The sequence below is a fragment of the Orbicella faveolata genome, unplaced genomic scaffold (assembly GCF_042242905.1).
Source record: "Orbicella faveolata isolate gen_17 unplaced genomic scaffold, um_ofav_v1 contig_4, whole genome shotgun sequence".
In the NCBI taxonomy this organism is placed as follows: domain Eukaryota; kingdom Metazoa; phylum Cnidaria; class Anthozoa; order Scleractinia; family Merulinidae; genus Orbicella; species Orbicella faveolata.
In genome coordinates this window covers 4102525-4120000 of record NW_028301569.1, presented here as the reverse complement: position 1 = coordinate 4120000, position 17476 = coordinate 4102525, and the positions used below count along the sequence as shown (strand labels likewise).

The 17476-nt window shown below is 37.7% G+C and overlaps 1 protein-coding gene and 4 non-coding genes across 5 annotated transcripts; 2 read left to right on the top strand and 3 right to left on the bottom strand.

The window, feature by feature from the left end:
* Window positions 1–307: 307 nt before the first annotated feature.
* Window positions 308–379, bottom strand: Trnac-gca (transfer RNA cysteine (anticodon GCA)). The gene has a single exon. It is a non-coding gene; the product is annotated as a tRNA-Cys (tRNA).
* A 1244-nt stretch (window positions 380–1623) lies between these two features.
* Window positions 1624–1694, top strand: Trnag-gcc (transfer RNA glycine (anticodon GCC)). Its single transcript has one exon. It is a non-coding gene; the product is annotated as a tRNA-Gly (tRNA).
* Window positions 1695–2128: 434 nt separating this feature from the next.
* Trnay-gua (transfer RNA tyrosine (anticodon GUA)) lies at window positions 2129–2200 on the bottom strand. The gene has a single exon. It is a non-coding gene; the product is annotated as a tRNA-Tyr (tRNA).
* A 3343-nt stretch (window positions 2201–5543) lies between these two features.
* On the top strand, window positions 5544–5614 carry Trnag-gcc (transfer RNA glycine (anticodon GCC)). The gene has a single exon. It is a non-coding gene; the product is annotated as a tRNA-Gly (tRNA).
* An 8674-nt stretch (window positions 5615–14288) lies between these two features.
* Window positions 14289–16132, bottom strand: LOC149101077 (adenosine receptor A3-like). Its single transcript, XM_089276191.1, has one exon. It carries the CDS (start codon window positions 15948–15950, stop codon window positions 15021–15023), a length of 930 nt encoding a protein of 309 aa, XP_089132317.1. The 5' UTR covers window positions 15951–16132; the 3' UTR covers window positions 14289–15020.
* Window positions 16133–17476: the final 1344 nt, after the last annotated feature.

Here is a 17476-nt window from a genome sequence, read left to right as displayed (position 1 = left end):
ACACTGGTATTGAGACTGAAGAAAACATTCCCAGCTGCTTGATCAGACTCACATCTCTTTACATTTTGTTCACTGAGGCTTCGATTGTGCTTGGCTTCAGTGTTTGGTTGTTGCCTACTCAAAGTTGAAAATTGTTTTCCAGTCCATGGAGCCCTACGCGTGTTGGAAAAGCATATTACTTTATTAAGCAAAACACAAAATCAAAAAGTTAAACAGGGTACAGATCATGAATTAGTTTGCTAACCACAGTGGACGGGAACCACCTTTCAAATTAGACAAAAGCAGCGGAAAAGTGAAAGAAAGCTAAAGGGGACAACCGGGATTGAACCGGTGACCTGTCGATCTGCAGTCGAATGCTCTACCACTGAGCTATGCCCCCTTGTATACAACAAGGCGGTGAAGTTTTTGTTCTTAACCCGTGAGAGTTCACTACAAGTAAAACTTGTCGATCAGAGAAAAATGTTATGTTTAAAGGGCCCTAGTCAGCCTCCGCCGTTTTCGATACCATCGAAATTATTGATAATGCATGGCGAAGCGAAATCTTATTACTTTACGGTAAGTTGTTTTCGTGAAAGTATGTTCAATTATCTTTAGTAGTTTCACAGTGATTTCTTTCGTTTCGACATGCTCGAATAAAATATTATAGCCAAACTCTCGCATGTAAACAAAAACAAAGGTGTTGCTGACTAGGACCTTTTAAGACTCGTGTGTTTTTTAGAGAAATATTTCATAAAAGCAATAGAGCACTTTTTCCGTGCTTACATAGCCTGATCTAAACACGAGGAAGGTTTCGAGACAGTTTTTCCACGATAACTGCAGAAATTCTCGAGCGCTCATTGGCTAATTTTTATTGTCAATAAGCGGACAGGCATGAATTTAAAATTTTTGCGATGCGTCAACAAACGAGAGCGGACAGTTTGACAATTTGGTATCGTAAAAAAACAAATTGATGTCAGTTTTTAATGCGTCTGTTCTGTTATTGACCATGAATTTCGCCATAACATTGTCAAAGTAGATCCACAGCTACTTTGACAATGTTATGACGAAATTCGTGATCAATAACAGAACAGACGCAAGTTAACCAAACTCAATTTGTTAAATGCAAACTCGAGACGCAGTCGAAGATTTGTATTACTTTAGAGAATCGTCCCAGTCTCCCTTGTTTTAGACGAGGCTTTGTTAACCCGGAGAAAGTGCTCTATTGCTTTTATAAAGTATTTCTCAAAAATACGCGAGAATCTTAAACGTCACAACCGTGCTTACAGGCTCTCACCTAAGTATACCTTTCGACCAATGAGAGCGCGCGTAACATCTCAGTTATTTTACAAATGCACGTGTAGCTGACGCAAAGCGCGGTAAACGTGTGCGAGCGAGTCACGATTTGTTTTGGTTTTACTTCTAATTGAGGACAAAGTGGCGCGAATTCTTTAAGCCAATCACTTAGCGTAGTAACACAACCAAAAGCAGTGCAAAGGTGAATTACATCGCCACTCAAAACAACTTAACTGCTATAATTGCTGTAACTTCAGATAGGATTTTTCCTACATATATCTACGTCTTAGTAGTTTTAAGTTTGTTACCGATCCAACTGTACTCTTGTAACTAGTAAGTGTACTCAGACAAGCACTGGTGGTTCAGTGGTAGAATTCTCGCCTGCCACGCGGGAGGCCCGGGTTCGATTCCCGGCCAGTGCAAATTTTCTTTATGCCACTATTTTATTTTCGTTTACCATTAACATCCTATGGTCTATCGCATTTCAATCTTGACTAAGCTTTCTCAGTCCCTGATGAAAGTTAGTTTCCACAAACCGAAATTTTGGGTCACATAAATGTTGAGAAGAAAACATTCCCAGCTGCTTGATCAGCCTCACATCTTGTAAAATTTTGTTCATTAGGGCTTTGATTGTGCTTGGCCTAAGTGTTTGTTTCTTGCCTACTCAAGTTCAACAAGTTGAAAATGGTTTTCCAGTTCAGTGAAGCTTAAGTGTGATAAAAGAACATATTACTTTTATTAGGCAAAACACAACGTCAACCAGTTAAACGAAGTACTGAATTAGTTTGCCGACCACATTGTGGGAGAACCACTTTTCTAATTGGGCAAAAGCAAGGACAAAATAAGACCAAACTAAAGGGGGCAACCGGGTTTGAACCGGTGACCTCTCGATCTACAGTCGAATGTTCTACCACTGAGCTATGCCCCCTTGTATACAACTAGATAATGATGTTCCTATTCTAAGTCCGTGAGAGTTAACTACAGGTAAAACTTGTCGGCGTAGAGCAATTTTATATCTAAGATTCGCGAGTATTTTTTAGAAATATTTTACAAAAGTAATAGAGTGCGTTTCTTTCCAAGTGTTTAGATGAAGCTATATGTAAACACGGAAAAAGTTCTTTATTGCTTTTATAAGATATTTCTCAAAACTGCGCGCGAATCTTAAACGTCACAACCATGTTCACACGGCTCTCGACTAAACACATCTATCGACCAATGAGAGCGCACGTAATATTTCAAGTATTTTATAAATGCATCCGTAGCTGACGCAAAGCGCGGGAAACGTGTGCGAGCGAGTCACGATTGGTTTTGGTTTTAATTCTAATTGGATGACAAAGTGACGCGGGTTCAGTTTCACTTATAGGTCTTTTCCTATCTGCATATTTGCAGTTTTAAGTTTGTTATCAAAAGAAGAGTCTTCGCCACAAGTGGTTGTACTCAGACAAGCACTGGTGGCAAAGTTTCTTTACGCCCTATTTTATATTTGTTTACCATAAACAGCGTATCGTCTGTCGCATTTCAATCTTGACCAGGCTTTCTCGGCCCCTGATGAAAGTTGGTTCCCACAAACCGAAATTCTGGTTCATATCGGTATTGGAAAGACATTCCCAGCTGCTTGATCAGCCTCGTATCTTAACTGGCTTCGATTGTGCTTGGCCATAGTTAGTTATGGCTTGGCTTAAGTTCATTCCACTTAAATAGAACCCGCACTGAGCTTTTTGTGAAAATTTGCCTATTGATTGGTTATATTGTAGGAACTTAAATTTTGAAATAAAAATGAGGGGTCCCCACGTTGGTTTAGGAGCAACAGCACCTTGTTTACACCCAATAGATCGTTTTCACGTGACGTCATCACTTTCTAAAATCCAAAACTAAAGAGCCACCAAAGTTTTTATCCTCATCAGGCACAAGAGGCGGTATATTTCTATCTGTTTACAATTTTACAGCTCAATAGCGTGCTTCGTTTGGAATCCAGAGATTTTGAATTTCAGTGTTATGGAGATACGTGAGACAAGGCTATGATGAGTTTGTCGAAAACTACATACTTATCCCATGATTTTGAGCCTTTTTAGAAGTTAGAGCATTAGGAAAAGTGCTTATGTAAATGCTTGTTTGATCAGTACTGACAATCAGTCGCCTAAATAGCCAAAGTAAGTTCCAGATGTTTACACTATTTACCGGCCGCCATATTGGTGTACCATGGAGGTACACCAACATGGCGTTTTCATACTGGGCTCTGTAAATATTTGCGAATATCTGAAGTTTGGGGAAACGCACAGGCCTAAAACTTGGAGAAGTGGCTTATTTAGTTATCTTCTATAACATCATAATTTCATAGCTTTTTCCGCTGGGTGGTTTTCGATTTATTTATTTATTACGTGACAGTGAAAACGATCTATAAATCCTTATAATAGCACCATGATTGTAGTCACGATTGCTTGCTAAATTCACGTTTCCGACGATTGTTTTTTGTTCTACACTGAGAATTGGTCCATATTTATATTACACGGAGAAATTTATTACTCAATTCAAAACAAAATAAAAAAATAATAGGTCACCAAACTCGTCTGCGAGAAAATGACGATTTACCTCTATGGCGAGGTTCAGCCGTAAAGAGAAAGCCGCCATTTTGTAATCACGTGAAATTATGCGCAGAAAGGATGCGTAGTGCAATACTGAGGATTGACCTGTGGCTTACTACAGTTATTCCGAGACTCACTAGCGCGCGCTATGATTGCCTGCCAGACATCATGGTCAGTATCAATCGCGCGTGCAAAAATGACGCAAGCAACCCTAAGAAGAAACGAAAATCACTTCAGCACTTGAAAGGCATTAAATCACTTCAGTATGCGTAGCAGTAGTTTCAAACTCCTTTCAAACATGTGTTTAAGCCTAGGGCCAAAAAAATATTACAAGAAAGCTCGATAAACAACCGGTAAAAGAGCTCTAATTTGCTCTTACTTTCTCGCACGCGATTCATGGCGTCACATGAGCGCGCTCTTAAATGAAGGGCGTGCGCAATTCAATTCTCGTCCAAGGTTGTAGAAGCCAGTATTTGATCGAGAATTGCTCGAAAACCTACCATACAACCCATGATGAAATTTTCGCAGTTGATTTATAGGGGTGAATCACGTTTAGAGCCAAAATTTTAAAAAATCTGTAAGACCGATTTTGAGCTATTTTGGATTTCACATTTTCTTAGTTTGCGAAAAATCTGTCTTTCCGATTTTTATTTTACTTTGCATGAATGTTAAACCAGAGCTAATTGCTAATTCCTGAAATTCTGAGGTGGGGTCATACGGGTAGATTTTGAGAAAAAGGTGATTTAACCTACTAGTTCCCAGTCTCTCCTTAGGTACTCGGTCGTTCGTTTTTGCCATTTGTTGACGTTTAATTGTTCAAGTTTCACTTAGAAAGGTAAAAGCCTTAAGTAAACAGTAAATAGAGAAAGGAAAAGCATCATGGAACATTTTTGAAAAGAGTTAGAAGTTGAGCTGTTATAATCTATCAAACTGTAGTAAGTTACCTTAAGTGTTTGGTTCTTGCCTACTCAAGTTCATGAAGGTGAAAGAGTTCAGTGAAACTTAAGTGTAATTAAGAAAAAATTAATTTTATTTAGCAAAACACAACGTCAACAAGTTAAACAGGGTACTGAATTAGTTTGCCAAAAAAATTGGATGACAAAGTGGCGAGAATTCTTTAAGCCAATCACTTAGCGTAGTAACTCAACCAAAAACGGTGCAAATGTGAATTACTTCGACGCTCAAAACAACTTAACTGCTATAATTGTTCTAAAGTCTTGGCCAAACGGACTCGCAAGTGGACCCAAATTTTCAACTTGCGTCTAGTTGGCGTGGGCTTGCGTGTGCTTGCGTTGACTTGCGTTGATCATCACTTGCGCTCACTTTGGTCGAGATCAAATTTGCACGCATGTCGACACAAGTTTTTCACCGTTTGGCCACCAAAACAAAATCAACGCAAGTTGAGTGACGTTCATTCGCTGTTAAAGCAACCGTTTAGCCAATGAGATACAGGATATGTCTGCCTTGGAATGGGTTTTTTGCGACTTGCGTATGCTTGCGAGGAAACTTGCGAGTACGTTTGGCCACCCTACGCAAGTCTCTTTGCAAGTGCGGCTACTTTCGACAACTTGCGGGTCCGTTTGGCCAGGGATTAACTTCAGAGAGGTCTTTTCCTATCTACGTATTAGTAGTTTTCAGTTTGTTACCAAACCAACAGTCCTCTTATCACAAGAAATTGTGTTCAGACAAGCACTGGTGGTTCAGTGGTTGAATTCTCGCCTGCCACGCGGGAGGCCCGGGTTCGATTCCCAGCCAGTGCAAATTTTCTTTATGCCTCTATTTTATTCTCGTTTATCAATAACACAATAACAAACTGTGGTCTATCACATTTTAGTATAAATCTACTAACGTGCTATCACGAATGCCGTTCTCTGATTGGCTACGTTACTCACTATCTATTCTGTGAAAGATAGTGAGTAGCGTAGCAGTGTGCCCTTGTTAACAAAATGACTGCCGCTTCTTTGTGTTCTCGAGGTATCTGTGAAGAGGATTTAGACAGTCTTGAACGTCTAGTAGATTTATACTAAAACAATTAGATTATTCGCTCTCGATTTCTATGCGTCGGCGGATAGTTTATTCGGGCTGCGCCCTCGTCAACTATCACGCGATAGAAATCTCGAGCTCATAATCTAATTGTTTAATTCCTCTATGATGAAACCATTTCATTCCGTCTGGACTAAGATTTCTCAAACACTGGTGAAAGTTAGTTTCCACAACCGAAATATTTGGTCACACTTGTATTGAAAAGAACGCTTGATCAGCCTCACACCTTGTAAAATTTTGTTCATTAAGGCTTTGATTGTAGCTTGGCTTAAGTGTTTGGTTATTACCGACTCCGATTCATGAAGTTGAAAATGGTTTTCCAGTTCATTGAAGCTTAAGTGCGATAAAAGAGCATATTCTTTTTATTGAGCAAAACACAACACCATGGTTTACCAAACACAGTGGCCGTAAACCACTTTTCTAATTAGGAAAAAGCCGGGGGAAAAATAAACCAAAACCCAATTTAAAGGGGCAACCGGGGTTAAACCGGTAACCTCTCGATCTGCAGTCGAATGCTCTACCAGTTTACCAGGCTTTTCTCTAAAAACAAATCAAGCCAGTGTGCCCGTCTACATAGTTGACGCCTTGGCACTGAAACTCGGCCAAGAAGCCAGCAAAATAGTGGCTGATTTTGCTCAAAAGTATAACCAGGGAAAGAGAAATGTCCACCATTTTACCAAAACTAAGATATTTTCTTCACTCAAAAATTCTTAAATCTATGCAGCAATGTGAATTAGGGAATTAGATTTATTATATAAAACTCAGTGGTTTACCGAGTGGTAACTAATTGATAAATTAGTCTACATTTAGTCTACATGACACTTCATACACTTTTTTCAATCAATCAAATGTGTAATTAGATTCAAACTGTCTATCTTTCAAAATACTGAGCAAATATGTGTTAAATGATTTCATCATATTTTTACCTCAAATAATTTAATATTGCATTTTTGTTTCGACAAAAAGATCACGGAACGGTCTTTTAATTTGGTTTTCTTCGTGGGAAATATCTTTCTCTCATAGGGGTATTTCTTTGCAAATGTGCAGAAGACGAGAAACACCATAAGGTTCAAAATTAGTAGTTTACATTGGAGTGCAACGAAAATTGTGTTGTTCCTAGTCAATTTTTTTATAGTTATGATTATACCGCATTTAAATCTTTCAATATCTTTTTATACTTTTATTTTAGATATCCCACAGGCGAAGGCACGTTCAAGTCAATATACAGTCCTGTTGCCAGTCCTGATCATTGCCGCTCTTCCGAAGGTGTCTTTCCTCCATTCCTCGTCAAAACGTAATTCTCCTCCACTGTCTCGCCTCCACCGATCTTTGCGTGGGCTTGATTTTACAGCCTCTTAACATTTCATACCTAATTTATCCAGAATAACATACCAAACTCTGTTACTATTAGAAATCTTTGCTAATGTAGCGACTGTAATGTTTTGTGGGCTATCGATGTTTACTTTGACTGCATGCAGTAAGTGTTGACAGACTTCTTGCTTTGTTGTTGGTTCGGCTATTTGTTATTATGGTTTGGCTTTAAGCAGTGTAGTAATTATATATACTTATTATGAAATTATTATTGTAACTATCGTTTGCATAGGGCTGCTGTTATCACCCGTCATCACCCGTCTCGACGGCATAAACAAGTAGAGAATTTGGACTGAAGGCAGAGCGATATAAAAAGACAGTGTGCACTGCATTGTTGGTGCAAATTACATTACTTGCATATATTTTATTTGGTATAGTAACTACCATTGGTGGTAATGCGTTAAGATTATAAGATACGTTTGAAAAGATACACTGATTTCAAAGATCAAAGACCCTGACAGTTAGCAAAAATGTAACGCCAGACGTTGAATTAAGGTTGGGAAAGCGCACCAAACTTTTCTGCTCCGGGTTTTGTGAGAAAACCATTGATCAGCGCAATCGGAATGGCATGTTTACAATTGTTATCATTTAAAGAAATTATTGGTTACTGGGTTGCACTGTCACGCAATTAAAAAAAAAAAAAATTGGAAAACCATGCAGTGTATAAGTCAAGAAATTATGATGTTATAGGAGATAAATAAATAGAACACTTCTCCGAGTTTTAGGTCTGTACTTTTTTCCTAAACTTTAAATATTGGTCGTAATAGTTTGCACAAATTTACAGACCCCAGTGTAGGGCCGCCATATGTTGGTGTACCTCCATGGTACACCAACATGGCGGCCGGAAAGTAGTGTGAACATCTGAAACTTACTTTGGCTATCTAGGTGACTGTTTTTCTGATGTGATGAACCAAACATTTCAATGAGCACTTTTCGTAATAAAAAGCCTAAAAATCACGACATAAGCACATCTTTTTGGACAAACGCGTTTATAGCTTTATGTCACGCACCGCCGTAACTCTGAAATTCAAAATGTACCTGTTTTCAAACGAAGCAAGCTACTGAGCTGAAAGGTTGTTAACAGATATAAATTTGCCGCCTCTTACGCCTGATGAGGATAATAACTTTGGTGGCTCTTTAGTTTTAGATTTTTGAGAATGATGACCTCACGTGAATACCAAGAATAAGCCGATCGAGACACAATACTGTAGAAATACACATTGACTTCACAGGCTTTGATGAATAAAGTCGTATTTATTCAGGTTTGGTAGGGAGGGTAGGTGGGAAAACAGACAGGCTTATTCTATACGCTGTCTTAAGAACAAAAGCGGTAATTCAACTATAGAAACGGTGCCGCTTCTCAATTGTTCTCCAAAATAATTAAGTCATTTATTAATGGCAGCTCATTAAAATATACTTGCCCCTAACGGTGTTCCAGAAGTCAACAAGTTAGAATAAAAGTGTTATCTAGTTTTGGAATAACTCAAGCATGCATTTCTGAGAGATTTGTTTCATGGCCGGTCCGTTAAATTCGGTTGGTCGGGCTGGATTCTGTTATCATTCCATAAATGATTTGAATGCTCCAGCGTTGGAAAATGGAATCTATATCTACGTCACAACTCACCTTTTACTACGGATATGTTTCTTAAACAAGATTAGCTCATAGACTAACTTGATGACATTGAAGAATCAGTCAATTAAATAACACTCAAATCGATTAGTAGCAAGTAAATTGAATTTTTTTCGCATTTAGACTTTATATAATGGCGAAAAAGTCAGTAGGGTGTGGCTATCTAGAAAGAAACCGGGGACTAGAGATGCTCATCTATAAAAAACCGCAAAATACCTTACGAAACATACCTTGATAAGAAAAAGAGATTGTAACATTTTCTATTTAGGATCGAGTTCGTGCTCTTTTATTTTTAGATTTGCCCTTTGCGATAGATAATGGCGGATTCAATAAACGAGTGAAAGCAGGGACCACAGGCATTGGGATGTGCAGAAAAAAGGAAATAAATGTGGTAATTAACTCGACACCCTAAACCGTAGTGTTTTTTTGAAGAGGCGGTATTTTGAAATTAATCTGATTGGGAAAAGTAACTATTGACCTTTTCTCCCTCGACGGCAAACATCTACTTACGAAACGTGTACGAAAAAATTCACTTAAGTTAATTAATTAAAACACGAGTCAGTGAGAACAGAATTCGTTCCAAACAAGAGGTATATTTGCCATTTTAATTCGTAAAGTTCTAAAACGTTGCGCTGATTAAATTTTAGACGTCCTTAACAATGCAGTGGACTGAATACTCATAAGCCTAATGGAAAAAAAAAACATAAAGTGGAACCTAGATATAACGAAGGGGTAAGGGACTGGCAAAATATGTTCGTTATAACGTCTATAACGAGGTTTCGTTGTATCAAGGTTCTTTTCCATGTATTTTATTTTACTATTGCTGGGGCGAGGAATATCGTTCGTCATACCGAGGACTTCGTTGCAAAGAGGTTCGTTAAATCGTGGTTCTACTGATTCCGGCATTTTCCGAATATGGGTACAGAGTAGTGGAACTCAACTTAGGAAGTCGCCTTTATTTTCTCGTAACGAGTTTTCCAAAGAGTCATTAACGGTGATTTTTTAAACATTCCTCTGGAAATACTAGATTTGCCGAAATTCATGTTTTTCCGTATCTGTCGACAAACGTGTCTGTAATACGTGCTGACTTGCAGCTGTGTTCAAATTCTTTTCTCAATTCTAATTTTTTTTTTCGGTCTACAATCCGGCAACAACGAAATTTCACTGACCGATCTTTCCTTGCAGCCGAGCGGTTCCCGTGCTTAAAGATTGGAGATCTGAGCAACTTGAACTTTACTAGAGCATAAGGAGGCCATTGAAATGAACAAAGTGACTTATTATCATACCGATCGCGCAAGCAATAATCCCGAACAGGAAATAATTTATCACTTTATGTTTTATTTTTTCAAAACAAGCTGACAGATTCAGGTGGAGTCCTACACAAACATTGACAGATGTTATCTTGCTGTGCTTGGAGTAAATCTTGGCTAAAACATAAAAGTCATGAAATCTTTATGTGGTGAATAATAAGTACTGTATAGGTCCGGATATCAGTTCATGAACTGAATAATAAGTCCGTTTGGCTTCAGTGTAAGCCGCGGTCAGCAACTTATCACGCCCGGAGACAAAGCTCACCGTGAAGTATTTAAGTCTTCTGTGATTTTGTGGTGACCTAAAAAAAAAGCCGCAAAAAGCCAACTAATAACGAGGTATGCACAGAGCAATTAACAGGAACATATTAAAGAAGGGAACGCTTTTAATTAATATCCATTCTTCACTTTGTTTTGACGCTTGTGGTTTTATGTATATTGAACCCCTGGTGGTATAATAACCATATTAAAGAACATAAACTAATTTAGGAAGCGGGAAGCGAATCTGTCAACTTATCAGTCTTACACCGGGGCTAATAACACTTCAGAGATATAGTAGTCTAACAGCGTGAATTTCAAAATTCTACTCTATTTCTCTCAATGTTTGTAGCCAACATGAATCATTTGAAAGGATTACCTCAACTCAAGCACGCAATTTGTTAATTTAGCGAACACTCACCCCCAATGTGCCACATGGTATAGTGTTGAATCAGTTTTATTGTCGATTCCAAATTTTACACAGTCTAGAGTATAGACTCTATAATTAATTATCGGCTTGGCTTCATTCTTGTGATCTTTACGAAGAGCTATTTATAACTCTATAGTTTTATGACTGCACGACATTGTAAAACGTGAAAAGGGCCAGCTCTATGAACCGACGGTGTATTCAATTTTTCCAAGTACGTTCATATATTTTCGTACTTTTATATGTGAAGCTTGATAGCCTTTCTGATTACTTACCGCAAGTCTCTCAGTCTTTATTCTTCATTGTTCAAGAAAGATCTGTTGGCATTCAGTTTTTGCCCGGCGTGGATCACATGTGAAAGTATTTAACTGGACCAGATCTTTCCGCCGAATGAATGCGCGGCTATGATTGAAGAACACGATCCGGAAATAAAACTTAAACTCTTTTCCAGCACTGCAAATAACATATCCCTAAATGGTCTTAAATGTACATCAGTGTTGAAAACTTTGTTCAAGTTGTTCTTGTTTTTGTTCCGTTTTTATCTTAAGAGTTGATGACGGATGAAACTGAAGCCTGCTACAGATGAATTCGGGCGTCTTTCCTGATCATAGAAAATCGTAATTTTTGAAATGCCGCTAATTTTAATGCAGGTATTACTAGATATTGTAAGTTATGACCTTTCTATAAAAAATCTGGGGCTAAGCAAGGCCAAAATCTTAAAGAAACATGCCAAGGTCATACCCAACGCTGACCCTGGCAGAAATAACTTTTATGTCTTCTATTAGTTTTGAAAACGACCCGTACATTCACACAAGATAGCATCTTTTCTTACATATCAACCTTTGATAATGGCAAAGATGGAAGTAATACTGTCATCACCTCAGTTGTTGAAGTTGACACGCAGACGTCAATTTCCATGTGTTTCCTCTGAGTGACGTATTCTTACTTCAATACCACTTTTTTCTTAAACTGAAAAGGGAGAAAGAAGATCATCAAAACAGCATTGAATTAGAAATTAAGAATGGTTCGTTTCAGTCCAAGAATATGATTCAGTTAATAATCATATGAGGATATAAATTCAGACCGCTAAGGGGACCAATCAGAATTTTTTCTTTTCATCGCGGACCAGTTAAGCTATAGTTGGCTGCGCTCACTCGTGAGATATAGTTCTTGCCACTCGAGCATAAAATTCATATCTTCTCGCCACCGTGTAATGTTCTTTTTATTATGTTGACATGCTGATGACGCCGTTTTTGACGATTTTCCGAAGATTTCCGACCACTTTCCGAAGATTGCCGAAGAAGACCGAAGAAGATCCGAAGATGTTTCGATCATACACCAACAAATTTAAGTGTAGTTAATGGCACAAAAGAGAAATGTTATCAAACATGATATCTTCACATGTGAGAATATCATATCTTCATGTGATTACAATTAGTCTACATTTAGCCTGCCTTTCAGCAAAAAATGCTAGCCGCAATTCAAAGACTTCCATAAGCGTGATAGCCCGCGAATAACATGAAAAGCAGTTAAATTTGCCATGACATATATGCTACGAGATGGCTGTCGTTTTTTAAAGATTAAAATGTATATTATATTTACTCAAGCGTTGGAAAGTATTGAATGCATGTATTTAGGTTCAGGGGGAAAGTGTACTTAAACGTGAAGGCGAAATTCATTTATTAGGCAGGGCTTATCATAATGACCATCTTGCCCAAGACAAACAAACAAACAAGCAAACAAAACAACAAAGCGTTACTATACTGATGATAGTCGTTCAGCCAAATTCTTATTAAATAGGGACCCTTAAGCAACCAGGACGGCAACGGCAACGAAAACGTCCTCAGGTAATTTAAGACATGGGTCAGCAGTTAATTTTCCTCAAAAATGTGAGGGGGTGGTCTACCTTCTCAGATGTCGTTCATAACAAAACAAAATTTTGGTAGACAAATACTTCTCCTTGAGTGATCATTTTGACTTGTCGCACTTATGCAAATTAGGTAACGTGACTTGATACGGCTAACAAAATGGGAACAGTTTGTTAAAAGAAGGTTTCAACTCAACCGGTACAAGACAAGTCCTAATGGCAACAGCAAAGGAACTATGCTTGACAATTGTTGAATATTTTATTGATTTTGGAAGTAAACGGTTTTTTCTACTAGTACCCAGTCTCCCGATAAAAGTGATGTGTCGTTTTAATTTTTGTTTCAAAATATCTAAACTTTTCCAAGCGTAGTAACGATGTACCTAATGGCCCTAAAATCATGAAACAAACATCACCTTTTAATGAAAAAAAAATTGTTCCCATTTAATGTAAGAGATTTTGCGGCTTTAAGAGGTCACATGACCTAATTTGCATATTCTCGACACGCGAAATTGACAAAATCTAACAACCTTTTGACCTGGCAAAGTTTCATGCTGCTTCAACTAAAGCTTCAAAAGAAAGACTACCCCCTAACTTTCCGGGTGAATAACAGGAAGCCCCTGCCTTAATTTACTTGAGTCACCAAACGAAAGATTTATTAAGATTACTAACATTACTTACCATACTTTCATTACTTACCATACTTACCGTGATTACTTGCAATACTAACATTACTAACAATACTAACATTACTTATAATGCTAACGTTGCTTACAATACTAACATTACCCACAATGCAAACATTCGTTTACAATACTAACATTACTTACAATGCTAACAGTACTTGCAATACTAATATCACTTACAATAGCGAAATTACTTAAGATTCTGGCATATCTTACAATTTATACTAACATTACCCACAATAATAACATTACAATAACACTGCAGTACGCACTACTATGGAGAGTTCGGGGGGAAAAGAACAGCCAGCTTAGTTAACAAAGTGCCAAAACTGGCTGCAAATATAAGTTACACGAAACATTATATAGTTATGCTAGTGATAGAATAGAAAGAGGAGTTACTTATACTAATCCAGGAATAAAGGAATCCTACTTGATTTTTTTAATGTTGTAGAGTTTACCCTTTTCTCCGACAATATAAAATTCTATGCTTAGAGTTGCTTTCAACTTAGCTTTCAAAAACTTCTAAGAATGATTTTGTATAATCAAGCTTACACCTATAGATAAAATTCCAAGCAAAACAATGTGGTTGATTACCATAAGGTTTTTAGCAATATCAGATTTACGAAACAAAACATCCATAAGTGAAAAATTTAACATTTCGTTTTCATGGATGAGTAGCCATGATGACACTCTTTCCAAAAAACTTCAGTTGCTGTATACAAAAACGTCTAATTCTCCACGGAATCTTCTTCAGTCTTACAGAAGGTAAATAATGGCGAAGTTATTATTGAAAACTATCAGCCAAAGCCAAAGTTTACGAAAATATAAATTGAAATGTCGCTCTGTTATTATAAATTTTCTTTATTGCCGCTTTTCATGTAACGTTGACATATTCGAAAATGACAATACTAAAATAACGCTAATGCTAATGCTAAATGCTAATGCTAATGCTAACGATAACGATAACGATAACGATAACGATAACGATAACGATAACGATAACGATAACGATAACGATAATGATAATAATAGTAACTAAAGAGAAAAAAATGCGTCTGAGTTTTTAATTTCATTAAATTAAGACCCTCTGGGAAGCTGATGTTTTACAAAGATGAAGCTCGACAGCATTCTTCGTTTTATAAGTTTTGAAGGCTATGAGGTGAGTCGATGGAAGCCTTTTTTAAGTACTTGCTAGGTGAACAGGCCATACACTAGATAAGGTATCAATTTTAATGTGGTGAAGCTCTCGAGTAATAACTTTTCGATTTAATAGCAAATTTCTGTGACATATGTTGCTATTATCCTTTGGCCGCGACGTTATTGCCCCTCGGGAAGGACGTCTCCGTCCAAAGCTCTACATTTAAGTGAAAAATGTCTCCAAATAGCGCAAGTATGGAAACCGCATAGAACTTAATCTTAGCAAGGTTGTTTATAAATAAATCATCTATGATATCCCAGTTTCGTGATAATAAGTTTCCATTTCTATTTTTTATGCCATAAGCTGAAAGACCAAAAAGGCAATAAAAACAACTCTTTTGCAAGTAACAAGTTCTTGTAGTTTTGCGTTCACAGCACAGCTAATTTGATAAATGATAACATTTTCTGATTGTCTCAATTACTGCTTGTCTCTCTCCAGCGATCTTCCAACAATAAAGAATCGGATTAAGAGATGAATTGAACATCAGGAGAGCGAAGGTTAGTTCCCAAACGAGGGCAAGAGATGGTGGATACGTTTTTAGTACAGTAGTTAAAATTGTTACTATACTATATGGAAGATAACAGGCCACTAATGACATCTGGACCCATAGTACACTGGATACTGTCTTTCCGTATCGTGTTATATTCACTGGAGTTCTTCCCTCACTCGGTGGTTCTTGGTGAATATTGTCTTGTACTTGAGAATGATAATGGTGCAGCGTGAGATAGATTTTCGTGTAACAGAAGGTGGAGACTGCCACACAGATTAACAGTCCTACACAGGTGATGAAGGTATGAATTAGTTCGTTGAATAGATATGTTAGTGAGGCGGCACTGCTCAAAAGGCAAGACATGATTACGAAGACTCTCACTCGCCTTATAGTTACAATCTGTCTGTATCTCAGACCCAACGACAAAGCGAGAAGTCTGTCCACACTTATTGCAGTTATAGTTTGGAACGATACTCCGCAGAATACTACAGCTGTGGTAGTATTAATGATATCAGAATAGTAACATAGTAATGTATCGGCTGGAGAAAGTAGGAATGTAATGTATAGAGGCTCTGAAATGAAGCCCACACTGAGATCAGACCAAACAAGGCAACTTAACAACAGCTTTGAAGACGGATGAATAGACGACACCTTTGGAAGAGCAGCAATGATCAGAGCATTCCCCAGAAATGCAGTCACGGATATAAGAATATTTAATGTTAAAAGAAACGTTTTTTGCTGTATCTCATCTACTGCCCCTTTGTAGCAAAAGGATTCTTGATAAATTGTTTGGTTTCCATCGTTTGTTAAATTGGCCATGATTTCTCGATAAGTTCTCTGTTTTACTCCGTAGGTAAATAGGTCTGTTAAAATACCCAGAATAGCAAGGAAGATGTTGTGGATTGATTATTTTCCTTTGCCAGTGGCTCGTTACACTATTCTGCCGTCCGTGGAAAACAGTATTTCCTTTCACCTGAACTCAACAGCCACCTAAGAAATATAATCAAGGATGAATAAGTTGTGAGTGCATAAAAAAAGACTGAAATAGCCCATCATACTCGTTTGATAATAACAACAATAATTCTGCTTTTCAAAAAATAATAACAATAATGATATTTATTATATAGACACAAGTGTTTTACTGGAATGTACACCAGTAGTAAAATTCATACGAAAGCACATCCGGGACTCGGGTGGCTTAGGCCTGGTTCATACGTCGCATTTCTGCCGTGTCGAATTCAATTCAACGAATTAAATTCCACAGAAATTCGACGTCTGAATCGGCTGCCGCATTTCTGCCGCACGTTCGACTGGTCTTGTCGCATTATCCGACAGAAATGCGACACCGATTCAGACGTCGCATTTCTGCCGTGTCGCATCTAATGCGTACATTATGTTAATGTATTGAGCATGCGTAAATGTTTTCCCGCCAAAGAAAAAGAAGAAACTTGGCCATTCTCGACCCGATGCAACCTGAAAATATTGCAACACACACTGCTCCGTTGTCAGCATTCTCCTTCTCGTTCCATTGGCGGACAATTTTTCGCAAAATTAGTCCTTCGTTGCTCAGCATTTTCATCCGCCATATTGAATACTTTAAAACATTTTCCGCTAGCCAACATACCTGACAGTATAAATTCTGAATTAAGTGCGACACAAGTGCGACGTGTGAATCCACAGTCGCATTTCTGCCGCACTTAATTGAATATACCTGGTTGCTTGTAGATAGGGAATATCTCTTCTCGTGTTCAACTTTATATCTCACCCGTTCACTGCGCTCACTTGTGAGATATCGAGTTGAACACTCGAAGATATATTCCATATCTACGCGCGCCCATGTATTATCCTCTCTCTCTCTCTCTCTCTCTCTCTCTCTCTCTCTCTCTCTCTCTCTCTCTCTCTCTCTCTCTCTCTCTCTCTCTCTCTATATATATATATATATATATATATATATATTTTAACATTTTAAAAGTTCATACTTCCTGCTAAAGAGTAGAATGGCTACCTGCAGTATACTAGGAAAATTAACATTAAAATAATATTTGCCATTGTCGCGAGAGTAGAGGGGAATAATATTATTTACTCAGGTGAACGTGAATATTCAATGTCATATATTTACTGAATTACAAACGACAATTGGTTTTAGTATTATTGTCTTTTTAATATATTTGTTTCTTTAATACAAAGTGATTTCGAGTGTTTTTCAACGAACAGCATGAAGTAGAAATGGAATGATTTTCTTAAAACGTTATTAACTCGAGCTCAACTCCGCATATGTACTGATTTTAAAAGATGGAGCGCAATCGTTTGAGCGAAAGTAAAAAAGAGATTTATTTACTCAGGAT